This window comes from Centropristis striata, chromosome 1 (assembly GCF_030273125.1).
Source record: "Centropristis striata isolate RG_2023a ecotype Rhode Island chromosome 1, C.striata_1.0, whole genome shotgun sequence".
NCBI classification, from domain to species: Eukaryota; Metazoa; Chordata; class Actinopteri; order Perciformes; family Serranidae; genus Centropristis; species Centropristis striata.
Window position 1 is genome coordinate 18792119 of NC_081517.1, and position 27803 is coordinate 18819921.

General features: G+C 39.1%; 2 protein-coding genes across 4 annotated transcripts in view; both read right to left on the bottom strand.

The window, feature by feature from the left end:
- Nucleotides 1–7610, bottom strand: part of LOC131971967 (protein tweety homolog 3-like) — a 29522-nt gene extending 21912 nt beyond the window's left edge. The window contains exons 1-2 of one of the 3 annotated variants that reach the window (XM_059333682.1): nucleotides 7472–7610; nucleotides 5640–5825 (exon numbers count right to left, since the gene is read on the bottom strand). In XM_059333682.1, coding sequence (XP_059189665.1) covers nucleotides 5640–5765 — 126 coding nt within the window. In that variant the 5' untranslated portion in view covers nucleotides 5766–5825; nucleotides 7472–7610. The other 2 variants (XM_059333676.1, XM_059333689.1) reach the window with 2 other exon arrangements.
- Nucleotides 7611–11525: 3915 nt separating this feature from the next.
- On the bottom strand, nucleotides 11526–27640 carry iqce (IQ motif containing E). The gene is made up of 21 exons (XM_059336529.1): nucleotides 27187–27640; nucleotides 26297–26338; nucleotides 26169–26214; nucleotides 25916–26065; nucleotides 25172–25273; nucleotides 24876–24946; nucleotides 24402–24515; nucleotides 24270–24320; nucleotides 24107–24177; nucleotides 23947–24019; nucleotides 23173–23213; nucleotides 21208–21359; nucleotides 20100–20155; nucleotides 19771–20000; nucleotides 19507–19614; nucleotides 17332–17608; nucleotides 17118–17204; nucleotides 16039–16166; nucleotides 15827–15918; nucleotides 13054–13152; nucleotides 11526–12742 (listed from the first exon to the last, which is right to left on the bottom strand). The coding sequence occupies exons 1-21, from the start codon at nucleotides 27256–27258 to the stop codon at nucleotides 12618–12620; spliced, it is 2187 nt and encodes a 728-aa protein (XP_059192512.1). The 5' UTR covers nucleotides 27259–27640; the 3' UTR covers nucleotides 11526–12617.
- Between the last annotated feature and the right edge of the window lie 163 nt (nucleotides 27641–27803).

Here is a 27803-nt window from a genome sequence, read left to right on the forward strand (position 1 = left end):
ATCAGCGTTTCCAAGTGCAAACTGTGGCAGATGTGTAAGCAGGCCAACAAACACTACATCAAATCTGGAGGGCAAGAGCCAATCTAGCCCAGCTAGTAGGTCACGATAACACTCGAGTAGAAAGGATACATCATGATATATAATAGGATGTGACCTGCAGTGTTGTAATATGACATCTGAAGGGAGAGATGAGGGCTAATCTCTTAAAGAGCGGTCCAAACCACAGACCTCAGTCCCTGCTGAGGCATCAAAGTACTTCTATTGTCCGAGGTCTCTAACTACAATCTTACAGCAAGGAGATATGAATTACATGCATTAAAATTAATATTCACACTACTCAGGTGGTGGAGACAATCTTAGTTTAAATATTATAAAACTTTTGTGGCTTTATCCCATTACAACTTGAATTACAACTTCCACAAGAATCAGTAAGGAACAGCCTGCATTTATACGCCATTTCTGTGATTCAGTCATTACGACATTATTACTTTCTCCTGGGGAAAGCAGCTGGTAAAGCTGGGCTGAGTGAGAGGAAATCAGTTGATTGCTTTTTCCCAGACTGCTTTGTTCCAACAGGTTAAAGAAGATGAGCGAAGGATGGCAGGAGAGGATCCTGATGGGAGAGGAGGGGGAGATAAGCTCTGTAGATTCCTGGTCTCTGGTATTATCCTATGTTATTATCTACAAGCTTAGTGGCAGAAACGCCGTGCTGTGGTGAAGGCGTACTGTGCACTAATGCATTGTTTGATCTCTTGTGTCTTTAAAATCAACGTTAGGGCTTAATACCATATAGGGTAAAAATACATTAAGCTTTGCAGAATGAGAATGGAGCCTCACGCTATGTAACGATGGATGTTTTCATTGCATCCATCATAAATCATGCTACAAGAATGACAATGGGATTACACAGATACAGGGATACAGAGGGAAGTGATATGATAGTGGAAATGTGTTATTCTCATACACAATTAACAGGAATAAAACTGGCAAGTATTTGGTTGGATAAAACAAAAAATGTGACCGTTAGCTTTGGAAAATCAAAATCTGCATTCTCTTTCTATATTCTGACATTATATGGGGGAGGGGTTATAGCAGGGAAAAAAGGAGCATATTAATCAATAATGAAAACTAATCGTTAGCTGCAGTCCTATAAAACTGTTTCAGTCCATTATTATTTCCCCATTATTCAAGTAAATCCAATATATGCCTGTCACAATTAATAAACTAAAAACAAAATTACATCTTGAAATTCCTTGTAATACGTCAATCAAACATTTACTTATTTTGTTGTGATAAAAATAAAAGACAAGCATGCTTCATTTGAGAAGCTGTGTCACTGAATGTTTGGCATTTTGGCTTGAAAAATGAGATAAACATTTACTTGATACTAAAAACTGACACCCAGCTAATCATGTCAGTACTACTGTGCATATAATGCAACAACAACTGACCCAGAACTGTTGATGTGTGGTGCATGGGCTTAATGTTAAATGTATAATCTGACTGGGGACCAGGTCTTTGCAGCCACTTCACTGTGCCCCCACTGTGTATGATGGCCGCTAGATTAACTGTCGGGCTGACAAACCATCAGAGCAGATTAAGCGGGGATCAATTAGCTACTAATAAGCATAGTGAGCTTGGCTGTGGATGTGTGTGTGTGTGTGTGTGTGTGTCTGTGTCCTTCAGAGTAAGTGTGTGTGTGTGTGTGTGTGTGTGTGTTTGTGTGTGTGTGTGTGTGTGTGTGTGTGTGTGTGTGTGTGTGTGTGTGTGTGTGTGTGTGTGTGTGTGTGTGTGTGTGTGTGCGCGCGCGCGCAAATCTATGCTACTGGAGATCGGCTTGCAGGCTGGAGGAGGGGCTAAATGTTAAACACCCAGGCACAGTGATCTACTTTCAATCTGTCTATTTCAGTGTGAGTATGTGCACGTCTGTGAATGCGTGTGTGTGTTTGAGCTGACAGGATCAATCATTTCCACCTCGCTGAGTTGTCCTTGCACTCTCCCTGCCTCTGTGTTACTCTGTAGTCAGGCCTTGCCTACTATCCTCTCAACTTCTTTCCTGAAGCTCCGACTGACCTCAAGTTCATTCTGCTAATATTCACCTGTGCTACTGGGTCAAAGGGCAACCAAAAGACTAAGGGCAAAATGCATGTTAAGACTGACCTGTGTGGCATATTGCTACATTTAAACGCAAAAAAAGATTTAAGAGTGGTACGTTTTTCACATCGATCCACTTTGATCCTTTTTAAAATGCTATGAGATAATGTCTTCCACTGTGCAAACTGTAGCATACTATTCAAAATACCAATTACAGACTTACTTTCCACAGCTGGGAATATGTGTTATTACAGGTCACATGATTCCTCTGTAATGTTCTGCAGCTGTTTAACTGTGGCTGGTAGCTGACTCTGCGATTCTGCCATAATACAAACAGACGAATGCATGCACTCACACATACACACACAGATAGACACACACGCTATTCCAATGCCTCACAGAACCTCAGGATAAGAGCTCCTATTTCAGCTCCTCAGGAAAAAAAACAGTTCTTGCAAAAAGCCACGGAGTCAGCATCCTAAACAAAGTCAAAGTCATCAGAGAACAACTGCTCTTGTGAATGAATGCTAGGGTATTTTTTTCGTTATTTTGTTTGTTTAAGAGAAAAAAAACTTCTGCATGGGATAGAATAATGAAAATGAGTGAGTGACATTGTGTGAGAAAAAAAGTTTTGAGCAGCTTCAGGGCTCAAGAGCTGAATACAAATGAACCTGTGCCAAATCACATCAGAAAGAAAAACACTACACAGAAGAATCTCTCTCCATTGTGTGGGGGTGTGTGATAGTGTGTGTGTAGTGGTGACGGACTCATTGCACTGAAGGACACTGTGTAGGACCTTGTTTGTATGTGTGTCTGAGAGAGAGAGAGAGAGAGAGAGAGAGAGAGTGTGTGTGTGTGTGTGTGTGTGTGTGTGTGTGTGTGTTTCTCAGCTGGATGAGTGGATGCATGAAAGCCTTTGAGACAGATATACTGAGCCAATCTAAAGACGGGCTTCAGTGAAAGAGTGAAAGAAAGAAAGAGAGCATTCTTTCACAACAGACTACAGCCCTCCCCTTTCCACTCTCTTTCCCCCCTTTCTCTCCCTCCCTCCCCCAGTCCAATTCAACCTCCTTCTTCTTGTTCTTCTCACCCTCTATCCCTCCCTCTCCCTCCCCTCGTCTAGCCAGAATTAATGATTTCACCCTGAATAGAACCCCTATATTCACACACATACACACACAATAACGCACGCACACACACACAACCCCTGAGGGAGATCTGTGACCTCACCTCGACAAACAACACAGAGTGCTAAATACGCACTGACACAGAAAGTGAGCATACTGTATGTGGCTTATATACATACAGCACATACATATAACATGCACAACTGCTGTAGATACGATTGATGTACACACAAACATATGATCATATTGCAGGATGCTCAGTGACATAGAAACAGCCCCGTCTGCTGAAATATGCCAGGATGTAATTAGTCTAAAAAGGGGGTCCTTAAAATTCCAGTGGTCACACACATTGACACACACACTCACAAAGGCCCTTAGTGAAACATTGAATAGCTCGCAGGAAGTGGCTATTTGGCAATTTAGAAGCACCTCCCATGGCTCATCGAGTCTTCTCTCTCTCCTCTCGCCTCCAATCAGTCTCTTTTTTATCTCTCCCACTCCTCCTCTCTCCCTGCTTCTCTCTCCGGTTCCCATCTCCCTCCCTTGTCCATGGCCGTGGGTGCCTTCCCACGCTCAGCTCTTGAACTTGCACGCCCTCCCTCCTCTCCCCTTACATGTCAGCAACTACATTGAGGGGTGACTGCAGCCCATGAAATGTGGGATTCTAAACGATGTGTCTCGGCTTTATGTGGGTTCGCAGGGCTGTGTTTTCTGGTGCAGAGACCTGGAAGTCACCTTGTTTGAGGATTCAAATGAAATGCAGCAAAAACTGGGCCAAAGCCCATCTTTGAGACAGAGCTGCTCTCTAAGGCAGCACTGCAGACTCAGGCAGTGTTTCATCAAAGAACGACTGCAGTTAGGTTTATGCTTTTAACTAATTCTAATGATGTTTGTTCCTACCTAATTATTTTTTCAATGCATCAGTAAATTGGTAATCCAATAAAATGTCGGCACATCATGTTAGCCCATGATGATGTCCTTAAACTGCTTGTTTTGTTCAACCAACTGACCAAAGCCAATATGTATTTAACTTACACATGATGATACACAGGGAGATAATATTCATATTTAAGCACACAGTATGTCTCCGGACCTGCCATTTATTTTCCAAATGATGAAGCAGCGGGGAGTGAGGCAGAGGGACTGCAGGGTGCATTTGCAAGATAATTTGCCATTAAATTAGTCAACTATCCCTCCAACTACTGCTAACATCATCTGGCAATTTCAGTTGAAGGGTAGCTCAGCGGTATTACACATGTTTAAAACAAGTATACTAATTATACCTTAATGAGCATGTTGAACATTGTTGGTGATAACGTTACCCTAGCATTAGCTTGGTGGCTGGCTTGAGCCATGTGTCATAGTAGCGTGTCTGATAAGTTTGATGCTTAAATAGCATATCAACAAATAAGGTTTCTGCTGGGTGCAACTGCATGCCAAATAACGAGCAAGTAATGACAAGTACTATTACTGAGTGTACATCTGTGACACTGTCAGATTTTCAAGTTATATATAGCGAATTATCCCGTGTTTCCCTAGAAGTTAGAGCAACTAGATGGGGAAAAGGTTATATGGGGCCATTGACAGTTGACCAAATAAAGTTAACTAAAACAAAATTATAGATTTCTTTGAACATTTGGGATAATGAAAGAACACAACTAAACAAAATATATAACAAACGTTTTTTAATGTGGAAATGTTCCATATTACAGCCTAAAGGACTGGAACCAGAATATATTTGCCATTTTGGCTTCATAAAAGACTCTCATTTTTAATTGATTACCAAAATTGTCATCATCGTGTTTTTTTTCTGCCCACTGACAATACCATTAGATGTTTGTGACCTTTGGAGAGCCAAGCAAGCAGTGCCTACTCACTAACCATCATCATGTTGTCTAGGATGATGTGTAGGAGCTGCAAGCAGATGCTCAAAAATGTCATTTTAGTATTTTTTAACTAAAGTGGTAAGATTCTTCAATATTTTATGAAAAAATGAATATCATTTTGTTAAGCAGTAATTTAGTGCCTTTATCTTTCCTATCTTGTTATTAATCTTGCAATTCCTCACTCTTAGATTGAAGCCATTCTGCACACCAAACCCCAGGTTGACTAACTGAATATCTATTGATTAACTGATAAATAAAATGTATCCATAACAAAGATGGAGCAGGTAGGAAATCTGTGTCTTAATTCAAGGGCATTTCTCTGTCACACATACACACACACAGCATTGATCGATGCAGGGAGGGAAGCCACAACTCTGTGGTTGCGGGAGAGCCTCAGTCACCACTTGGCCACTCTGCTGTGAAATTACAGTGTGGGCAGGTGGCAGGAGGTGGGATGATAAGGTGATGCTGCATGATGAAGGGGATGATAAATTCTGAGTGGGAGGTAATTATTACCCCATATTTGTCTTACCTTCTGGTACTCAGAGTCTTCCGGTCTGAAGTCACTGCTCACAAGCTGGAATTCGATGTTGAAATGAGGCAGCCGGTGGAGCAAGTTCACCCACCATGGCGGAGAGTAGTTCACTACGGCCGCCATCCTGATCCAGCGACCTGCCGCCTGTCACTTCACTCTCTGAACCGATTCCTCACACAGACACTGGAGAGAAATTCAGAATGGTTAGGGGTTAACAGGGCACAGCAATGACTTAATGCACAAATCACACCACCTGTCATGGAAGGCAGAGGTAGAAAACAGCTAGAATCGATGCCATTACACCTAACATATTTAGCAAGATGAAGGTTCAGTATCCACAACCCTTGCTGCTAATACTGTTTACCAGCTAAACCTGCTTCTATCTGCCGGAGTAATTACTGATGACTGACATTATAAAGCCAATGTGATGAGTTATCGGTGATTAGTCACTAACAGGGGCGGGAAAAACATGCCAATCAACACCAACATGTCAATACACTGCACACACTCTTTTGCCATTTGTTAAGGATTCACTTGTTAAAGAGCCTCTTTAAGATGTCATATATATTTAACTTAGTAATGTTTCATTAATAACCATTAATTTAAGAGATTTTAATTGAGAAATACAGGAGTTTCCTGTTAATGGCACACCTGTACATGCTGCTGCTGGGTCTGTGGGGTTAAAAAGGCTAAAACACTGCAATATGACATATTTCTTCATTTGTTTTCTTTAAAAATCTGGGAATCAGGACGTCTTTTATGAAGCAATATGATTGTTTTGCCATTAAAGGGCTGTTTTCCATTACATGTCCTGGTGTATTGTGGGTTATAGCTTTATAATATGTAATGTAATGTGCCAGTATCATGATAACACATTGTCAAAAAAATAGCTCAGCTGTTTTTCCCACTCCAATCAACAACAAAGCATTAAATGCATTGATATGATGATGATATCTGCGGTAAAATGTCATTTCAAATAGCCATTGTACGCAAATATGAAACCCATAAGGTCATACTGTATACTGTACATGAATTATAGCATGACAATAGCATGGCTGACAGCTACCTCGCATCACCCAATTTTACGCCCATACGGCAAAACACAGGCATCGTGAGATAAAATGTGTTGTGGACGGTGAAATGGCCGTTATATCAAATCCCACACACACACAACGACAACCACCACTCTTTCTCTTATAATTGACTTACTGTACCAACGCATGTAGGTCAATTCAGTCGAGGGTATCCTCACATATTCAAGCCGCAAGCCTTATTTGTTCTAACACGCTGAGTACAGAAATTGTTAGCAAAAAAGAAAAACGGATTAGCGAGCTTTATCCTGCTTTGTCCGTTAAAACTACCGCAGTCTCACAGAGTCGTCAAGGCAACGAGGGGGAGAATCGGCAGGAATCCGCTTCAAGGCTTCATGTCTGCGGACATCAAAGCCTCGGAGCTCGGTAACAGGAACCGTGTTACAACCATAGACTGTAGATAAATAACCTACCTAGTGAAGCCGAAGCGGATGGAGACTCTCGTTTAGCGTAGTCTTGGGAGTCCAGGCCGGCGTATATTTCACCTATTGTCTTCCCAGATCCGGTGGTGGATTTGAACACCACAGCCGTGCGCTGCTGCATCAACGCGGCCGTACCGAGCTAGCTGCAACGGCTGCAGTCCCAACCTCATTGAAAACAACGGAATAACGGTCACATTTCACCGAGACGCCCTCCTGTTTTGCTGCCTTCCCAGAGAGCAGCAATGCCACGGTAGAAGATGGGTTAAACTCGTTGACCCGTAACACAGTATCTTGCTTTTTCTTTCTTAGTGTATACCTTCGTTTTTGTGTCCTAAACCATAACGGTTTGTGCTCGTCGGCGCTGTTCCCACGATGACCGTCGGTTCAGTGCATTTAGCGCTGCGGTGCTTCAATTGGATGATATTGCTGGAGCGTGAAGCAAACACGGTGTTTAAAAAGCCCTGGAGGACGGGGCTTTGCGGCAGCTCCAGCTCTGCAAATGTGTGTGTGTGTGTGAAAGAGAGAGAGAGCAGTGTGTGTGTGTGTGTGTGTGTTGAGAGAGAGAGCAAATGCGCAAAGAAGTCGCCCCCTAACGTTATAAAGACGGTAGTACATGTTAGGGGCTTCAATCAGTGGTGGTATGCAAGTACCCCCTACGGCAGAGGCTCCCAAGCCCCCTGTTAGTGGGGCGGATTAGCTGAACAATCGTTCACTTTGTGATAAAAGCATGAAATTTGGTAGATGTGTTGGTGAATATGTTTCAAACAAATCTGGATATTGGGCCACCTCAAAAGCGCCCCCTAGTGGCCGTGGCAGGCATTTGTTATACAAATAAATCAATGATGAATAAAAACTGCCCTTTTAATAATACCAACTGGTGATGAATTGTATATTGTTGGAAAGCCTGATTAGTCACCTTTACAACGAGGTACAGCTTGTAAGGATCGTGCATTCATGGAATGAGCAACGGGGCTAAACGTGTGGGTAGCACCCCCCAAACATGTGCATCCCCTGTGGGGCGGATTAGCTCAATAAATCACAAGAATTGTTTATTTTGTGATAGAAGCACACAATTTGGTGGATGTGTTGGTGGATATGTTTCAAACAAATCTGTGTATTAGGCCATCGCAAATTCGCCCCCTAGTGGCCATAGCAGTCATTTTCTTCGTTAAAATTACAAAAAATATTTAAATTATTTCTTAAAATATTTAAAAAATGTAAACTAAATATACAAACGTAAATTAAAAAATGTAAATACACATTAAATTAACAAAAATCCAGTTAGACACTCTTTCAGTTATTTTTCCTGCCCCACCACAATCGGGCTAGCCATCGAGCTAGCTAGTAAATGAGCTAGCTAGCATTTGCTTCCTGGGACAAGCAGTGCAGTGGACTGTCCATCAAGGTATGTCTAAATATTTTATTTCACCTGTTATAATTATGAATAAAATATGCTATGAACATCATAAAGGCTAAAGAGAAAAACAATCATCATGGGCCTTGGCGGAAAAGTAAATTAGCAAGATAGCAAAAATAGGTACTTAAGCTAGCTAGTTAGCTTGGAACATGTATCAGTGGCTGTTGGGTGTGAAAGCTTAATAAGACACTGTTAAATTATGTCCTGTGGAATGTGGACATCCCTCTCTGCACACACACACACACACACACACACACACTATATGTAATGTCTCCTTTGCCCATGTGGTTCTTTTTTTATTTTTTTAAATGTATTTTATAACTCCATCACAGTTAGTCAGGCGGCTTAGGACCAGATTTGAGAGGAAAGGGACACGCCGGACAAAAGCACCAACATTTTTCCACATGCTCTCTATCACCAAAGGTTTCAACTTTTGGTAGGAGCCACTTCATCAAGATTGCAGATAGGAGACGGCAGCCATATAAGCCATAAGTCTATGAGAACCAATATATCTTCCAAGCCACTTAGAAGGTCAATCTTGGTGTCAAAATATACATTTTATGGGTCAAAGAATCATTTAAAGCTATTGAGAATATCACTGGATGACTCACTGTAAATAATTTGTTGATCAAGATCTGACATGAGATGAAAGCGTACCCTTGATTTTTTTTTGAGCAGTGTACATGGCAGCTAATCCTCACTCTCCCGTGAACATAGATTCCAAACAGTTTCAACTCAGGATTCCCTGCTGCAGCACTTGAAGCGAGTTGCCCAGTCTGAGTGAAAATGAACATATCTATTTGATCAAATAATCATCTAGTGATATTCTCAATAGCTTTAAATGATTCCTGGACCCAGAAAATTTATATTTTGACACCAAGATTGACCTTCTGAGTGGCTTGGAAGATATAGCATTTCTCATAGACTTTATATGGCTGCCATCACCGCAATCTTGATGAAGTGGCTCCTACTAAAAATTGAAACCTATAATGATAGAGAGTATGTGGAAAAAATGTGGTGCTCTTGTCCGGCGTGTTTATTTGGCTAAGCCGCCTGACTAAGTCACACACCTCAGTACAAGGATTTTGCCAGAGAGTACCTGCTACAAGTAACCCTAGTATAATTTTTAAAATGTATGATTTTTTTCTCTGTCTAAATGTGTTTTGTTTTTATTGTTGCAGGTCATACAATATTGAAAATTATTTTTTCTTTTTAAGGAGCAACAGAAGAATACAAGCCCGAGAGGAGGCCGTAGCCTGTGAATGGGAATATCAAGACCTAATAAAATGTTATACAAAGTTAATGTTCTTTTCTATGAGACTGTAATAAAGCTTTTGTCACTTTAACATGTCTCTAAATTATATTTGTGGTGCTGAAAACATGAAACAGCAGCTGTAGGGTAGGCAAAGCATTCCTCGCCAGTAACCACCGGCGGCCATTTTTAAAAATGGCCTCTTTTAAATGGCCATTTTTAAAAATGGCCGCCACAGCCATCAGAATTTTTTTTGCGATGGCCCAATATCCAGATTCATTAAATATGTATTCAGCAATGAGTGTACCAAATTTGATGTTTTTATCACAAAATGAACGATTGTTCAGCTAATCCGCCCCACAGGGGATGCACATTTTTGGGGGGTGCTACCCACGTTTAGCCCCGTTGCTCATTCCATGAATGCACGATCCTTACAAGCTGTACCTCGTTGTAAAGGTGACTAATCAGGCTTTCCAACAATATACAATTCATCACCAGTTGGTATTATTACTATTACAGTTTTTATTCATCATTGATTTATTCGTATAACAAATGCCTGCCACGGCCACTAGGGGGCGCTTTTGAGGTGGCCCAATATCCAGATTTGTTTGAAACATATTCACCAACACATCTACCAAATTTCATGCTTTTATCACAAAGTGAACGATTGTTGTAAAATATTGGGCTAATCCGCCCCACTATGTTGCATTTTTTAATAAGTGTACATTATGATGGTAAATATTAAATAAAATAAAAATAAAACATACAGCTTCTAAATATATTTTGTATTAATACTTAATAATCGTTTCGTTTCCGTTTATTTCGGTCAATACATGTCATTAATAGAGAAGTAACAAACCAGAAAAAAACATTGATCAAAGTAAAAAGAGAAAGAAAATTGATAATAGACATTTAAAGTTAATTTAAAAATTAAAAATGTACAATCTGTTATTTATTAATGAAATAAATAAGCAGTCACAAAACAGAGAAAAGAGACTAATTAAAACTTAATAATCAGTCTTCCTTCTGCAAAAAATACTTGTCATTTCTGTCTTAATATTCAACAGTAATATTGACAGTAAACACATTTTTCTCTTTTGTTAGGCCTATTTATTAATTACATTCAGTGTCTTGTTTTTAAAGATTAAAACACGTATTAAGACAAAGGTTTCCACCCAAAGGATTTAAAGTACTTACAGTTTATGCTTCTTTATACTGTTGCTTCACCACATTTTAAAATATAATACTATTTATTTAAGTCCACTGCATTTATATGATAACCTTAACCACTTGGTACTTTGCAGCTTCTAGGTTTTAACATAAAATATATATCATATGATACATTATTATGCATTTTAATAGATAAAGCTACCAGCAGTGTATAAAGTAGTTTAACCAAGCCCCACCTTTACCAGCTGCAACAATTAAGTGTGTTTTTTTTAATTTATCCTATATTTTAGCATGACTTCAAAGATCAAGATGCTTACAATTAATGCACATTAGCTATATTTTGATGCTGATACTTTTACTTAACACATGTAATACAGGACTCTCCTTGTGAGTATTTTAACTCTGTAGTTTTGCTACTTTAACTTAAGTAAAAGATCTGAGTACTTCTCCCACCACTGCCTTTGAAAATAAGCAGATAAAAGTTCAAAATCCTACTCAAGTATAAGAACTATTCGCAGCAAAATGCCATAATGTATGAAAAGTAACATGTTTATTTTGCACAAGTACAGTCTTGTGTATGACATTTGAGTAAAGATAGCAGAAAGAACTAAATCAGACATGAGAAGTTTCATTATAAAAACTGCATTTTATTGAATGTCAGAAATTAAGTTAAACACATCATGTGGGGAAAACTGCACTCTATCCATTCTCTCTGTTGGCCACCCTATAGTTTATCATAAGTCTTTTTCTGAGCATTATTGGCATTACTCCCTGTGTATCCTCCACTGTACTGACTGTGTTTAGTATTGCAGCAGACTGATCTATAATTTATTCACAGTTTGAATCAATAGTGCATCAGTTGAGAATCAGCCCTCAAGCATACCTCAGAATCAGCCATAATTTATTAAGCGCACATGATGGATTAGTGTAAGGACGGTTGTGTGATACAAATCAGGCATGTGGAATGATGATTAATTAATTATTTCAAGGTTGTGATATCCAGAGGATTTACTGTGATGTGGCCCTCTTGAGCCAGCAAGGTTAAGAAAAATGAATACCTTTATTACTCTACTTTGAATGACTATACAGTAGGCACTTTGGCAAACAAAACAACTACTGAGAAAACAGAAAACTGGTTAAAAATGACTATTTGGCTCAAATGAAAAAAACAATGGAAATTAAAGGGGATTTCATGTTCATGTGAGTGCTTTTTCCTACACTAAAAGAGATATCCTATAACCTCACATCAACACTGGGATGCATCGACATATTGTATTATGACAGAATCGTAGTTAAGTTCATGATCAAAGTAAGGTGTTTATGTGCCTATTAACTTCATGTCATAAACCTGCAGCCAACCTCCCAGAATATTCTGGTTATTACTGTTGTGAAAGAAAGCGCTTTGAAGACAGCAAATATTGTGTACGTTCAATGTTACCCTGACAAACTATCCCAGCTACTATTTGCAGGTTCAGTAAGAACCCAAAGCTTAAAGATTTGGTTTGTATGACTGTGCAAGTCTTTCACATACAGGCTCTGAGCAGAAATCCTTCCTGCACATTCTCTCTCACACACACACACACACAAACACACACACAAAGACACACACATAACCTCAGAGGTCTATAAGATTAAGACTTCTCTGCTTCTCAGAGGACGTGACGGAGATACAATGATGTCATCAGAGTCATCAGAGTCAACTGCAATGGCTCCACCAGACTCAGCTGTGCAGTGGAGCTCAGTTTGGTCTGCAAAGGATGTACAGGTATAACTGTGCTTAATCAACAAAGCATCAATTTATCAACTGCTTTTAACGTAAACGGCTTAGAAAAACAACATTAACTTATGATAGAAGGTGCAATTAACAGAATCTTAAGTAGCTTTCAACATGAATATTTATGATTTTATGAAGATTTGCTGCATGTTTTCCTGCAGCAAACATTTAATTACATCAAAGTTGAAAAATCAAATTAAACTCAAGTAAATAAACATGCAAAACTGTAACCCAAAGATGCTTTTAACAGTCAAAACATAAAAAAGAACGGCCCCTCTCACTAACCTGTTGTGGGTGTCATCCTGGAGGACTGAGTGCTGGAGACAAGCCAGGGCTCTTCTACCTCAGCCTGCTTTTCATCAGCTTTATGAGGGGATGCAGCACCTTGGCAACAAAACAACACAGACAAGACAATTCAGACACATCCTCAAAAATATATGATGAGATGAGACGAAGCAGCCATGGCAACAGTATGCTTTTAAATAAAAATGACCCTGCCACATCATGCTTGAATTACAGTTTCCCTTATTTACTTTTCACATTCAACAATGTTACTGTGTAAATGACTGCAGCTTTTTAACCAGAAACTTCACTAACACCACCATTACAACAAAACAATGTCTGCTGAAGAGATTTATGGAAAAAAAAACAGGAAAAAATATTGATGTATGGTGATTTACTAGCAGTTTTTGTAAAAAAAAAAAAAAAAAAAAAATACTAATGCCATCAAATCAATTCTGTTGCTAATCTTTGACATATCAAAGACTTCAATCACCACCGCAGCCCCAGCTCCCTACTATTAATTATATGGAAAATAATAATTTTTTTGTGGAAGGAAATTATGAAATATTTCAAATATATAAACTGGCATATAAGGGTTAAAATTCTGAAATGAATGTTTGGTAGTTTTGAACAAGTCTGAAGTTGTTTAAGAGATTTATGGGAAAAAATCAGAAAAAAATATTGATGTATGGTGATTTAACAGCAATTGTTGTGTGCGTGTACATTTTTGGCCACAAAGGTCACAAGAGGCTAGTAAATTTGAGGAGGGCATAGGGGTTAAGGTTTAAGAAGTGCCATCAGGAAAACAAACTAAAACTGGTGCAGTCCAAAACCTCTCAGTGATACCCACTGCACATCAAATGCAGGGGCAGTCTTGTAAGTATGCAGGAGAAGGGAAAAAAAAAACGCTGACATCGCTGCTCTGCTCAATGCACCCATCTGCTGTCAAACTATGAGAAAGTCAAGGAGATGGAGGGGGGAAAGCATTGCGGATGCTGGTGGAGTCAAACAGGGTCATTCAGGTAAAGAAGCAGAAAAGCTAGGACAGGGCTCTTGAACCGTGGCAAGTTAACATCTCTGGGGGTTATCTGAGGTAACCACATTGCTGTTCCACACACACAGGGCTGCTGGGTGTCCTCGTCAGTCTTTGACAGGCAGGCTGTAAAAGCTCTGCCTGGTGCACAGGAGACAGGCACCCAGGAATTAGATCAGTGTGCCAGCAAGATCCATCACGACTCATAAAGGTGTCAGGCTGAGCATGATGAGTGATTTTGAGGTTGAGAGCAAACCGATGCCATGGCATTGCGTACCCAGCAAACAATTCTGAAGCCTGACTGACATAAATGCAATGGTTTTAATCGATGGTGTGTTTCCTGTCAAATTAAAATAACTTTTAACATCCCCAGGGTAATTGGACTTCTCAAAGTCTCATCACTGGCCAAAACACAAGTGACACTTAAGTGTTGATCATGACTGCAAGGGGAAAACAACAAATAAAAAGTTTGGCACAGAGGCATCAATTCATTCATTTAACACAGTAGGTGCATGTTTTAAACAAATATAATAAAAAGCTTGGGGTCACAAAGAAAATGTCTATTGTGTTCCATGAAAACAAACCGTTTTATTCATGATATGAGTTACAAAATGAATCTAAAATATAGTAAAGACATTGACAAGGGTAGAAATAATTATTTTAACCTGTACAAATCTCCAACTTTGCCTCTAGATACTCAACCAGCCTGAGGAAGGATGTTTTACTGCTTCTCTAATCAGCACAAAACAGTTTCAGCTGTGCTAACATAATGCTCAGCTGTTTTAATGATCAATGAGCCTTTCAACACTATAAACGTGATTAACACAATGTGCCACTGGAACACAGGAGTGATGGTTGCTGACAATATATAATATATATTCCATAAGAAAATCAGTCGTTTCCAACTTTAATAGTCATTTACCACATTAACAGTGTCTAGACTGTATGTCTGTTATTTAAAAAATAAGGACATTTCTAGCGATAGTCTATGTAAACACTGGTGTGTGTTTGGATGTTTAAAAGGTATGTGTCAAGTACTGCATATGCAGTGGTAGAATGTAACTAAGTTAATTTACTCCAGTACTGTACTTGAGGTACTTGTACTTTTCCTGAGTATGTCCACATATGTAAATTCATTTTTCTGAGGCAAATAATGTACTTTTTACTTTACATGCCAGCTTAAGTTACTTTTCAGGTTAAGATTTAATATGAAAAAATATGATCAATTTAAGGTCACATGTTTATAAATTCAACCACATAAAAATATATTAAGTAGTTGAAATTAGCCCTACCTGGACAACAGTTAAATTCTGCTTACATGGATGCATCATTAATATATTTGTAATATATTTATAACAATCTGAGTGGGGCCATTCTACATACAATAACTTTTTGGGATACTTTAAGTACATTTTGATGCTGATACTTTTGTACTTTTACTTTAGTAAGTTTTGAGTACAGGACTTTTACTTGTAGTGGAGTAATTTCACAGTGTGGTATTAGCACTTTTACTCAAGTAAAGGGTCTTCTTCCATCATTGTGCATAAGTTAGGTAAAATAAAGTAACTTTAGCTAACTTTAATAAGAGATTTGGTGAAGATAGACATATAGCTTCATGGGTATGCAATAGGGTAAGATAGAGGAGCGGGAATTTGGTTTTGTCTGCCTGTATTTGACTTTTTATTTCTATTTTTCATATACACAATGCAGAATTGATCACAAAAAGGTACATGTGAACCTCACCTTTTCTGCTGGGTGTGTGTGTTGAGCGTGATCGTCTCGGTACCAGCGTGGGCAAATTGTTTCCCGTTACAGAAGGCACAGAGAACCCTGAGCTGATGCACAAACACACACACACACACACACACACACACACACATAAAGCTGCAAAATCTGCTGTATGTTTGACTGGATCTGTGTTTTTTAACATGTTTCTGAGTAAACACATGAGTCACCTCTCTATTGCATGACTACAGCGAGCCAGGTGTCCCCTGAATGCAGACTGTATTGTCGTCAAGGCAACAACATCCAGCTCTCCTTCTACGGAGGATGCAACATCACTGCGGTTTGCTGATTCTACAGCCTGAGAAGAGGAGATGGGGAAGAGACAGAACAAAGGAGGGAAAGAAATCAGAGTACAGGAGGGGCAGGGGGGGTTCAGTCAGGGAGACAGAGACAAAAAAAACATGCGGTATGAGGTGAGACAGAGGGAGAGCTAATCAGACATTCAGAGCCATCTAGTGGTTAATTCAAAAACTGCAACTCTGGTTCATTTCAGCACAAGCCTGTCCATATTGATGTTAAGCAATAGTGCCTCAGGTTGAGACCTATACAGTCTATGGTATATACATATAACTTTATGATAAAGTCTTTATTTTTTATATCTAATACTTTCAGGATGTGTGTGTGTGTGTGTGTGTGTGTGTGTGTGTGTGTGTGTGTGTGTGTGTGTGTGCGCGCTTGCTACATAGTGAGGACCAGAACACGTTTTTAACAGAGTGAGGACATTTTTGCAAAGTGAGGAAATTTCAGCCGGTCCTCACTTCTTTTAAGGCTTTTTTGACATTTCAGATTTGTTTTCAGGGTTAAAGGTTACATGATAATGATAACTAACTGAAACTGTATCGTGCGGTTACAAAACTAACTAAAACTTACAAAAATTATAGTGAAAATTTCTTCGTTTTCGTCTTTGTCAACTTTTTTCATACAGAATGAAGATGGATGAGGCAAATAAAGAAAAATTTACTGTGACCTCTTTTAATCTCCCAACCAACAAATACCATTACAAAAAAACTAAAACTAATAAAAACTAAACTAAAACTAAATCATTTAAAATAAATAAACACTAAAGCTAGCAAACTCACTCTAAAAACTAATGAAAACTAACTGAATTTGAAAACAAAAATTCACAACAAAATTAAAACTAAAACAAATGAAACTATTATAACCTTGCAATGGAAATCACTATTACATGAGGGCCCTCACAAAGATAGAAGTACAAGAATGTGTGTGTGTGTGTGTGTGTGTGTGTAACCTTATTCTGAGTGTCTGTCAGCAGGTCTGTGAGCTGTGCCTCTCTGTATAGATGGCCTCTTAATGCTGACTGCAACATCACTGTGTCCTTAAGATAGAAAGCAGAGAAAGGAGGAGATAAAAAGAGAAATCCGGCGTCAGGACATTTTTATATGATGTTTCTCTGACACATCAGTAACGTCTTTTACATAATTGTGGTGCGTTTTTGTATATACCCTGTTTCTGTGCTCCCTCCAGTTTTTCTGTATTACCAACGTTGCTCTCTCTCTTTCTTCCTTCTCTGCGTCTGTACGCACTTCTTCATCTCCTTCCCCTGCCGTCTCTTCTTTACCTTCAGTGTCCCTCTCTTCACTCTCTTCCACAGCTGCTCCAGCCTGAGTGTCCTCATAGTCCTCTGGCGATGTGGCAGAGAGAGAGAAGAGCTCAGCTTGTGCAGAGTTACTTCTGTCTTCCAGAGTGTGGACCCTCGCCCACAGCTGGTCCAACTCCTGTCTGAGAAACACACAAATTGAAATGATTCATAAACGAGTGACAAAATGCAACAGCAGCCTAAGTGCTAGAGAGGTATATGACAGAGAACCAATTTTTCCACACATGCTATACATTGTAGGGTTGTCAAAAGTATCGATACTCAAAAAAGTATTGATACTAAAACGTTGTATCCGGATACGATTTTTTTCAAAAAGTCGACTTATCAGCTTGCCTAATATTGTGCACAGCATACAAAATATTGTTCTAATTGTTATTATTTATTGTATTTTTTTTTTTTTTTGCACTACCTCAAACCTGAAGCTTGTTATCATAGTTGCAGTTTCTTTTTGCACAACAGTTTTTTTATTATAAATATTTAACCTGTGGTTCTGTTAATTTTTACATGTTGCATTTTTTTTGTTGTTAAAAATATTTCTGTTAAATGTTGGGGTCTTTGTTTTATCCTGGTGGTATCGAAAATGGTATCGAGTATCAAATATTTTCCTGAGTATCGGTATCGAGTTGAAAATCTTAGTATCGCGACAACCCTAATACACTGTATATCATTGCATCAAGCACATATTGTATAATGAGAGTGATCTTATCAGCTGACAAATCTCATATTACTATTGGCTGGTTTGCTGTTAGCTTTGTTTCTTGTTAACTAGTTTGTTCAGGTTCAATCTCAAAACCCATCAGCTGCTGGTCCGACAATGGTTTAGCCCAGAGGTCGGCAACCTGCCATATTTCTGGGGTTCCTGTGAGTAATCTTGATAACAGTAATCCAGAGTTCCTCTTCCAAGGTTTGGTCATTGTATGAAGTGCGATTAGCAACTTGACACATGAGAATCGAGTTGGTATTGAAAGAAGATGTCCACGATTGGACTGTTTCTCTGCATATGAAAACTGGTCAATTTTTAAAAAAAGATGTGAGAAGATCGATGACACTGAAACCAGGACACCTTTAATACCAAAATCTTGTCCCGTTTCCTAAAGATTCTGCATTCATATGCAGATCTGTGTTTACAGAGATTAGTGTGGGTTAAACAAACTATTACAGTGACTCTATCCAGCTGGTACTTGCAGAGTTAGTGAAGTGCATCTCTAAACAACTCTCTTTATGATTCAACGTCTTTAGAATATTGATTTGACCATCGCCCACACTGACACTTTTCTTTCAGTCATCTCTGTTTCCAGCCAGGCAGGCTGTTATATATTAAGAAATTATTTGCATACAGACAATTCTCCACGACAACTTTATAATGATGCCGACTGTGTTTGCTGGGACAGTTTTGAAGTAACTACAAAGCATCTGTATGACAGAGGCTTCAGCTGTGATCTGTACGTTGGGTCTAAGTAGATTTCCCCATAAAACTACTGTTTGAAATGTAAATCCAAGAGCATAAATATGCCACCATACATTCAAAATGTATGCACATGTCTAAGAATGCCTTGTGATTTTAGAAATGAGCAGAACTTTACAAATCTAACTATAGCAACTTCCTCAATACCTTTTAATGTTTTATTTGTTTTTACTTAATCAGCTCAACTCTCTTTTTATTGTTAGTTCACATACATACTTCCCTTTTCCCCTCTACATATAGAACCTGACCTACAGCACCTTATTTTGTTACTTACTGTCTCTTACTGTATTATGACTGAGTTTCCTCCAACATCTATAGTAAAAGCTTTTTAATGGGGTTTATGAGGTGGTTGATGGATGGTACGTGATTACAAGTTTATGTAGTGTACGCTGATTGCTGTACATTCTACATGATGATCTCTTTATGTTGGTTTGATTTATGTAAAATTCAATAAAAATATTTCTGAGATGTTACATTCAGAGTGTGGCAGCGTGTGTTTAGTCAAATAACACATCATTTAATCACATTAATGTCACAAAACAGCTAAAAACATACTTATGCTGCTGTCTCTCTTTGTCCTGTTCATTTGTCTGCTCAGCTTTCCATCGTTCTGTCTCTGTCTCCAGTTCTTCTCTTTCTGTCCTCAACCGTCTCAATTCATCACTGAAACACAAACACAAAACACATTTTCAGTCAAGAACCAAGTTCAGTGTCTTTTTATGCCCATAGCAGCTGTCACTGTCGGCCACATTAAACAATTTTCACCCTCTGATAAGAGACAATGATGCACTGAGGGCTATGAAGTTGCTGCTCACTCACTCTTTACTTGACAGCGTCTCCTGCAGCTCCGTCTTCTCCTTCTCTAATTGGCCGAGGCGTTCCCTCACATCAGACACCTCCTCCCCTCCCTCGGTGATAGTTCCCACGGAGACCACTGCCTCTGTTGCCATGGTAAACCCCAGAATCTCCGTGGGCGTGTCCTGGACCTCCTTGTCCAATCGGCCGCTGCGTTTCGCTGACTGGGCGTGTCTCCTGCTGTCCTCCAGCCTCTGATTGGAGGAGAGAGGAGTCGCTCTGTGATGAAGCTGCTTTCTGTCACAGGTGACTGCATGTGTTTACTTGAACAACTAGTTACAGCTTTCTCTCACCTTCTCCACTTCCAACAGCCTTCTCAGCAGTCTCTGTTTGCTCCACTCTCTGTAACCTAGGACACACACACACACACACACACTTTGTTCATCAGCATTACAGTGCAGAAAACAATAGGGTGATGTGTCATCCATTAATGCAGGATTTTAAACAGATGACTTTTAACTATATAGGCTGCATAAATAAACAAATTGTTATACTGCGGATTAATGGTTAATAATTATGTTTCATTAATACATTAAATTGTTTCCTTGCATTCATTTTAGACACTTTTTGATGGCTAACAGTTGTGGGTAGCTTTAATGCTATTTGGTAAAAAAATCATAAGATTGTTTCTTATAAAAAACTCCTGTCATCAGATAATCCATTAAAAAACCTTCGGACTCTGAAGGAAGGTAAGGTTTCCCCAAAATATAGGACAAACTGTGGATATAAACCCTCTTACATACATCAAACTATTCATTTATTAATTAATTAACCTCAAATTTGCATTTTATTTTGAAAAATTCCAGTCTTTTAAAGGTATAAATTAGGTGTAGTTGTCTGCAGTTATCCATTCTTTGTCATTTTTCATTAATGTCACGTCCCCTCTATTATCATCTAGTTTTTTTTAACCCATAAAAAGGTTTTTCAGTTAAGTTTCCAGGATCCTATATCATAATAATTATCAATATTGTGATATAAAATAAGCGTATACCTTAATACAAGATTTTATCCATTTTGTATCAATGTTAAATATTGTATTACTTCCTTATATAGTAATGTTTTTTTATCTCAAAAACAGCAGTAAATGGGCATAGGGTCTGATTACCAACACAGTGTGATTTTCTGTTGAGATGAGAAGCTGAAAACTGCACACTAATGCGACCAATGTGTTAAATACATTACTCTGAGTAACATAATACATGTACAGTTGATATATAACTTCCTCTGTATGGAACAGAACGTTCAAATGTCCTTACTCGACTTGAGCTTTCGTAATTTTCCACACATAACAAAATCGTAGACACATAAATCAGTAAGTTAACGGAACATTATCCTGATTTTACGCCTCACAGTCGCTTACACAGCAAGCTTTGGAAGCACTGGGTGTGAGTGAGAAAAGACCTTTGAGTCCTCCTGCAGGACTGTCAGTGTTGAGCTCCTCTCGGAGCGTTGTGTTCTCCTGTTGGACCTGCTTCAGGTTCTCAGACAGACGATGAACTGTGGAGCTTAAAACCTTCTGCTGCCTCTGGGAGCATTTACTCTCTGCTCGACTACTGCAGACAGACGGAGAACGAGAAGGATTTCATGAGAAAGATGGAGATAACAAATGCAGTGGTGACATTTATCAGAAATCCTGTGACCCTTTCCTGAGACTGATCTGTGTGACCATCGTTTAAATCCAGTTTTCTCTCCCCAACTCACAGCCAAGGACTCCTAAATATTGGTTGGAGGAAATGAGGTGACCGATTTGATCTTTAGAGCCTGAGTACTGAACACATGTTTGACCTACATTAGACTTAATTTTATAGAACTCAACAAACACCAATGTCCAATTTCAACTCTGCAAAGGTGAAATTAATATTTACTTTGCATGTCAATCTGACATTGCAAACAATGGACCGTATCTTTAGAAGATTTCTTTTGCTTACTTTGCAGCTTTATGAAAAGTTAATGCAACAACCAGCCAACAACCCACAATCATATTCAAATATCCACGAGATAAAGAGCAGCAGAGGGCATGAAGTCACAGCCAAAATCAACTTAAGAGTCGCAGTAATCCTATTACTGGACCAGACCGATGTCTGACCCACCTCTCCCCATTCAGACTGGCATAATCACAGGATTATTCAGGGTCACTGTATCAGGCTGAAGGGGGCATAAAGCCCCATTAACAAGAGATCTGGTGATGCAGCGCTTAGCGACAGGTTGTGTGGTGGTGTGGGAGTGTCACTTAGAAGTGTCACAGTGCCCATTTGTGTGACATCATGTTGTTAACTTTAACCTCCCCAATGTAGCATAAATCATTTCACAGCAGGTAGACAAGAGAGGCGAGAGACTGAGCCGTGTGCAGGAGCTTCTTGCAGGAAACACGCTATCATGAACTCCTGAGCACTTGGAGGCAAGTGATTGGGTTTCTTTTTTTTTTTAAACTTTCTTGTTGTTTTTGGAGCCTGACCATTGGCAGCAAGAGGCAGGGATTTTTACAGTCCTCTCTCAACGGCTCACTGGTTATGTGATTGGCCACCTCAGCTTGATGCCTGGCTGCTTGGATCACTGGTGTTTTTGTCACAACACTATATGTTGTTACTAGGGCTGGGACTCGATTAAAAAAAATAATCTAATTAATTAGAGGCTTTGGAATTAATTAATTGAAATGAATCGAAATTAATCGCATTTTAATCGCATATAAATATTTGACCAGTGAGAAGTAATTTTTTTCACATGGATTTTTAGTATACCACTGAATAATGACTGAATACATAAGCTTAAGCAACACAAATATTGTTAATATTGTCCAACAGTCCAACAGACCAGTGCAATTTTTGCCATTAAGTGTAGCAATAGCATATTTAGAAATATAGTACATTTCAGAAATTCAGGTAGCCGATAGGTAGGGAGACCTTCTGTAAACTAGAATACTTTGGTTTTTTAGTACATTCAGAACATTGGAAACCCTGACTATTAGAAAACATCTCTCAGTTGCTTCAGAGGCCATAACAGACTTTGTTGATTTACCAACAGCTGGTTTAAAAAAATGAAATTAATTTCAGTCCATCCAATCGTTTTTTGTAACAAAATGTCCCATCATCCCATCAGCTTCTTTGTTCATGTTCACTGTGGTTTGTTGTTGTCTGAACTCATGAACGCTAGTTGGTGCTCCGGTATAATTGGTCTGCCTGAAACTCATCCAGTGAGAAACGTGCAAAGATAAGTGCGATTAAAATGTGTCAATTTTTTTAGCGCGTTAATTTTTGTGTTATTAATTAATCTTAATTAACGAGTTAAAGTCCTGGCCCTAGTTGTTACAACTTTCTATGACATGCACATATAGACAAAGAAATGTGAATTGAATTTGCAGATACATACCTTTTCTCTGCAGCTTCAAGTAGCACCCTCAGCCTCTGGATCTGAAAGATAATGTGCACAAACACACACTTTACCAGTTAGGTGGACATTTCCTTCCCCACAGCTGAACTCAAACTCTGCTTACAAAGTAAACGTGACAATAACATCTTCTATCCAATTGGCAACATCCTGGACTGAAAAGTGAAGCTGAAAACTGCAATTCCTCGATTGACCACTTGGGTCTGGCTCCAAGAGGTCATCAATCCTCATTGACATTGATATCACTCAAGGAACTGATAAAAATGTTTACAGCCTGGTAAAGAAAAATATTTTTTTCTCTTTATAGCTACATTCTCCCTTCATGACAACTGTGACGGGGTGAATTTTATTTAACCCAACTGTTTAATGTATATTAAAGCTTAAAGTTAAGCATAATTAAGGGCATGGCTGCTGTGATTGGCAGGCGGTTGCCCTCACAAATGCCTCGTCGCTGCATTTAGCTCACCCACACTCCCTTTTTTGGATTAGCCAGGAGTTAGGAGGAGTCAGGCACTGCCAAGATGGCGACAGGCAGACCCACGAGAGCCACCCACTTTAAGCCTCTATGTTTCTATCACAGCAGTCAAGGAGAACCACTTAAATTCAAACACAATCTTAACTGTAAGCTTCTTTCTCTCATTCCTTTGGTGGTTGTTTCAGTTATCCGGATAACATAGCAGAAGAGGTTTTACTTTAACATTCAGGTGGAAAAGTAACAAAAAGTAGACATTTTGCATCTAGAGCCATAGCTGTTACCTCGTCAAAATAGGTTTCTACTGTGATCTTGAGCTCCTCCAGGTTTGTGGTCCTCAGTTCACTTTGTAGTTTGCTGGGGAGGAAAAGTAAATAACCTGAACATTATGCTGGTTCACACTTAAACCTAATTGATTTGTACAAAGGTGGGAAAGTGTTTTACCTCAGAGCATTTTCTTTCTCTCTACACTGCTGCTCCAGCTTCAGGATTCTCTGTTTCAGCCCGTTGAGAACCTTGACAGAGAGAATCAATTTTACAAAATCTGCATAAATTGAATCATTAAAATAATCTCTTTTATGTTCATGAACAGATTGGACATACTCACCACACTGCCTTCTTTTTTCTTATCCACCAAACTACGAGTATATTCAGATCCCTATTGAAAAAAAACATGTTTTTTAAAATGTATGTGCTGTTCAAAGTTTCTATAACAAATGACTGAATTTTGATATCATACTTTAGTGGGTTCCAACAGTTCTTCTATCTGTTTCTCTCTTTTAGCGTTATCTTCCTCCAGGCGGCGTAATTTGGCTTTCATTTGGTGGTTGTCAGACTTCTGTGCCTGGAGACTCTGCAGACAACAGCAGATGTGTGATTAATCACACATCAAGAAAGGCATAAAATGAAAAGTTCAACATATAAAGAGAAACCTGAGTCGCCAAATCAGCTTTTAATCTGTGTGGGAAAATATGTCTTCTGTAGAGGAATTAAAGTCTGACACAGCTGCAGAACAGCACAGTGGAGCTGGGAGGAATTCAATGCCTTGCTCAAGGCCATTTCAGCAGACCAGAGATGCACACATTATGTTGCACACTTGACATTTGAAGCTCAATTCTCCTGCAGAACAAAAATCTGCCACCTCACTGCTACTGAGACCCTGAAGATGTATAATATGTTCAATCATCACCACATTCATTTTGTAACTCTTTACCTTTTTGAGGCGAATAATCTCATCGTACATGTCCTCTTTGTCTCTGAAGTCACCTGTGCTGAGGGTGAAGCCTGCAGACATATGGGGACAAATTGGGAGATGGTACATAATCACACCCACATTCTCACCTTACAGTTATGTAACACCTGGTGTTGGTATTATAATGTCCCTCTCACTCTGATACTGTCTCCTCTCCTCAGCCAACTCATCTGTTTACCACAAAGTGTGACCTTCAAATTCCCCTGTCTCTACTTTTTCCTCATTTACTCCCACACTCTGACTACACATTCTCTCACCATTGGATCCAGAGTGGAGATGTTTGTGTTTCCTCATGCTCAAAGTCTGCTTGAGAAGCTCTGGTGTGACATCGCACTCTGATCTCAGCGTCTGGGACACATCTTAAAAAAAGAAAAAGTAGACAAAAAAAAACAAGCTTATATTTTCCAGCACAAGTTAACACTCTATTTGGCTCATGCATTAAACACTTAATAGTTTGAGCATTCAAACTTCCACATTTCCTATATAACAATGCATCAAATAATAAGTATTCACAAAGCAGTGAAGTAAAATGATAATTAAGAAATTAAATCAGAGAATGTGGAATCCACAGAGCTTTTTCAGTCTGTTTTGTTGCCTGCAAAGTCCACTCTAAATGACCCCTTTACAGCAGCAGACAGCAGAAACCACTGATAAACACACTGTGGGGTTTCTATCATTTCATCCAGTCTATTTACATCAGTGAGGCTTGGTTTAAGGTATCTTTGAGGTATTTTCTATTAATCGATTAAGCCAAACTGAATATTGCTGTAACACGAGCAGAGTCATCCATTTCCCTAAAACATCAGTATTAAGCAGGACACCTACAAAGTCAGCAAACCAGCTGAACAAACTGAGTCTCTCACTTCTCACTCTGTCCATTTCTCTCTTTCCATCTGAGCCTCAGTAACCACTCCTCCCCTACTGAGGAGAATCACAGTTTGCAGAGCTTTGTGTGTGTGTGTGTGTGTGTGTGTGTGTGTGTGTGTGTGTGTGGTGCCTACCGTGACCGTTGCTGAGGGATGTGAGGCGAGCTGAGCCACTCTCCCCAAGAGAGTCCCCTCTGGTGTCCCCAAGGGACGCCCTTGGCAATCTCCAGGCCGCCACTGCTGCTCTTCTCTGGTTCACATTCAGACTGGAGAGGTATGGAGACCCTACACAGATATATATATACACATGATGAACAATTAGGGACTTTGGAAAGTAGGTTTGTTACAGTATCAAATGTCCCCGACAGAGCAGCCGAGCAGGCCTTACTTGGAGAAGGAGGAGGCTTGCTAGAAGATCTTTTCCTTCTTGTTCTCTGATAGTGAACAAATAAAAGGTGTTAAAGAAGTTAATCAAACACAGATTAAATGTATGTTATTTACTGTTCATTTGTTTACCTTTTCCAAAAAATCAGCAGAGAAAGAGAAGCCATCTTCAACCTAGGTTGGACACAGGGGAGAGGCAGTGAGGAAGACAGACAAAGACGAGAGAGAGAGAGAAAACATTGATCTGAAGTTAATACCAATAGTATAATAATTATTATTATTATTATTATTTTTATAATAATGACAACAAAAATAATTATGGAGTGTCACAATATACAGATACTGATGAGATCCATATATATATATATATATATATATATATATATATATATATATATATATATATATATATGGATCTCATGTTAATAATATACATATGATAATGTCTTGTTAATAATCCAGCACCTCTTTAATAATTTTAATTTCTTTCCGTTCTGCTTTTTTATTTAGTCATGGTTACAGACACTCTCTCAAAACGTACTACATTTGTATTTATTTGTGTAATTTATTTGCCTACAAAAGAGACAAATGCATAATAAAGTTTGTTTTTTAACTCTATATATATTGGCCACAAGTCATTCTTAGTCAGTCATTTTTAATGTTTGCTTTGTGTTGTGGTGAAATACTAAACGATTTCATCTCAACGGGCGTTTTAAAGCCCTTCATATGTGACAATCAGCAAACAACCCAGAAGGATTTGGTTAAAATACATCCAAACTAACGCATTATAATGGACATCAGGGGGTCAGAAGCTGAAGTGTTGGGTCGGGCTCCAATTATTGGGAGCAACTGCCATAAACTGTGTGCTGTGTTTATGGTTACAGGCTCAGTAGTGACAACAGTGTGATCAATGACACTACAGACCACAAATAAGTAACTAGCGCTTACATAAATAACTTAATTTACAAACACAGGGACAAAGTCAGTTGTATTTGTTGACCTAACCAAAGCTAAAGACTCACCAGCTCCTCACAGTCTTCATCTGTTTGAACATCACTCGCCTCCAGAGACATCTTAGCAGTCGCACTACACATAGCTAGTACAGCAAACAGTTACGTTAAGTTGGCAAAACTTGGCTTTCTCCTTGTGTTCGTTAATCTTTTCATCTTTTCCCCCGGGTCAAAAATCGCCACTCCAGCTAACGTTAGTAGTAAAAACACGGAACAACATGAGAGGTTAGCTAAACTACTACTCGGATATGGGTCCACAACACTGCCGTTTCTCCGCGGAAAAACCCGGTGAAGCGGTGATACACACTGTTGTCCATATCTCCCTGAAATCCGAGAAAATGTTGTTTTATGTCCATGCAGAGGTTTCTGTTTTCACATTAGTGTTGCAGATTGAGTCGTCTAGCAACCAGGCAGCTGTTAATGACCTCCATCAAGCTAGCTAGAATAAGTCAGAGCGATACCGGAAACTACGTTATTGTGTCTTCAGTATAAAAGCAACAGCACGATAAATTACATTTACATTACTTTTAGTCTAAATGACTAAAAGTAATGTAAATGTAATTTATCGTGCTGTTGCTTTTATACTGAAGACACAATAACGTAGTTTGCAGACGGTTTTATCCAAAGCG

Coding starts and splice junctions, on each gene's coding strand:
- iqce (XM_059336529.1), bottom strand. CDS start 27,258: ATGTGTAGTGCGACTGCTAAGATGTCTCTGGAGGCGAGTGATGTTCAA. Junction 24,516..24,875: donor AGATTATTCGCCTCAAAAAG/GTAAAGAGTTAC, acceptor TGTTGTCTGCAG/AGTCTCCAGGCACAGAAGTC. Junction 21,360..23,172: donor CTTGAAGCTGCAGAGAAAAG/GTATGTATCTGC, acceptor GTCTGTCTGCAG/TAGTCGAGCAGAGAGTAAAT.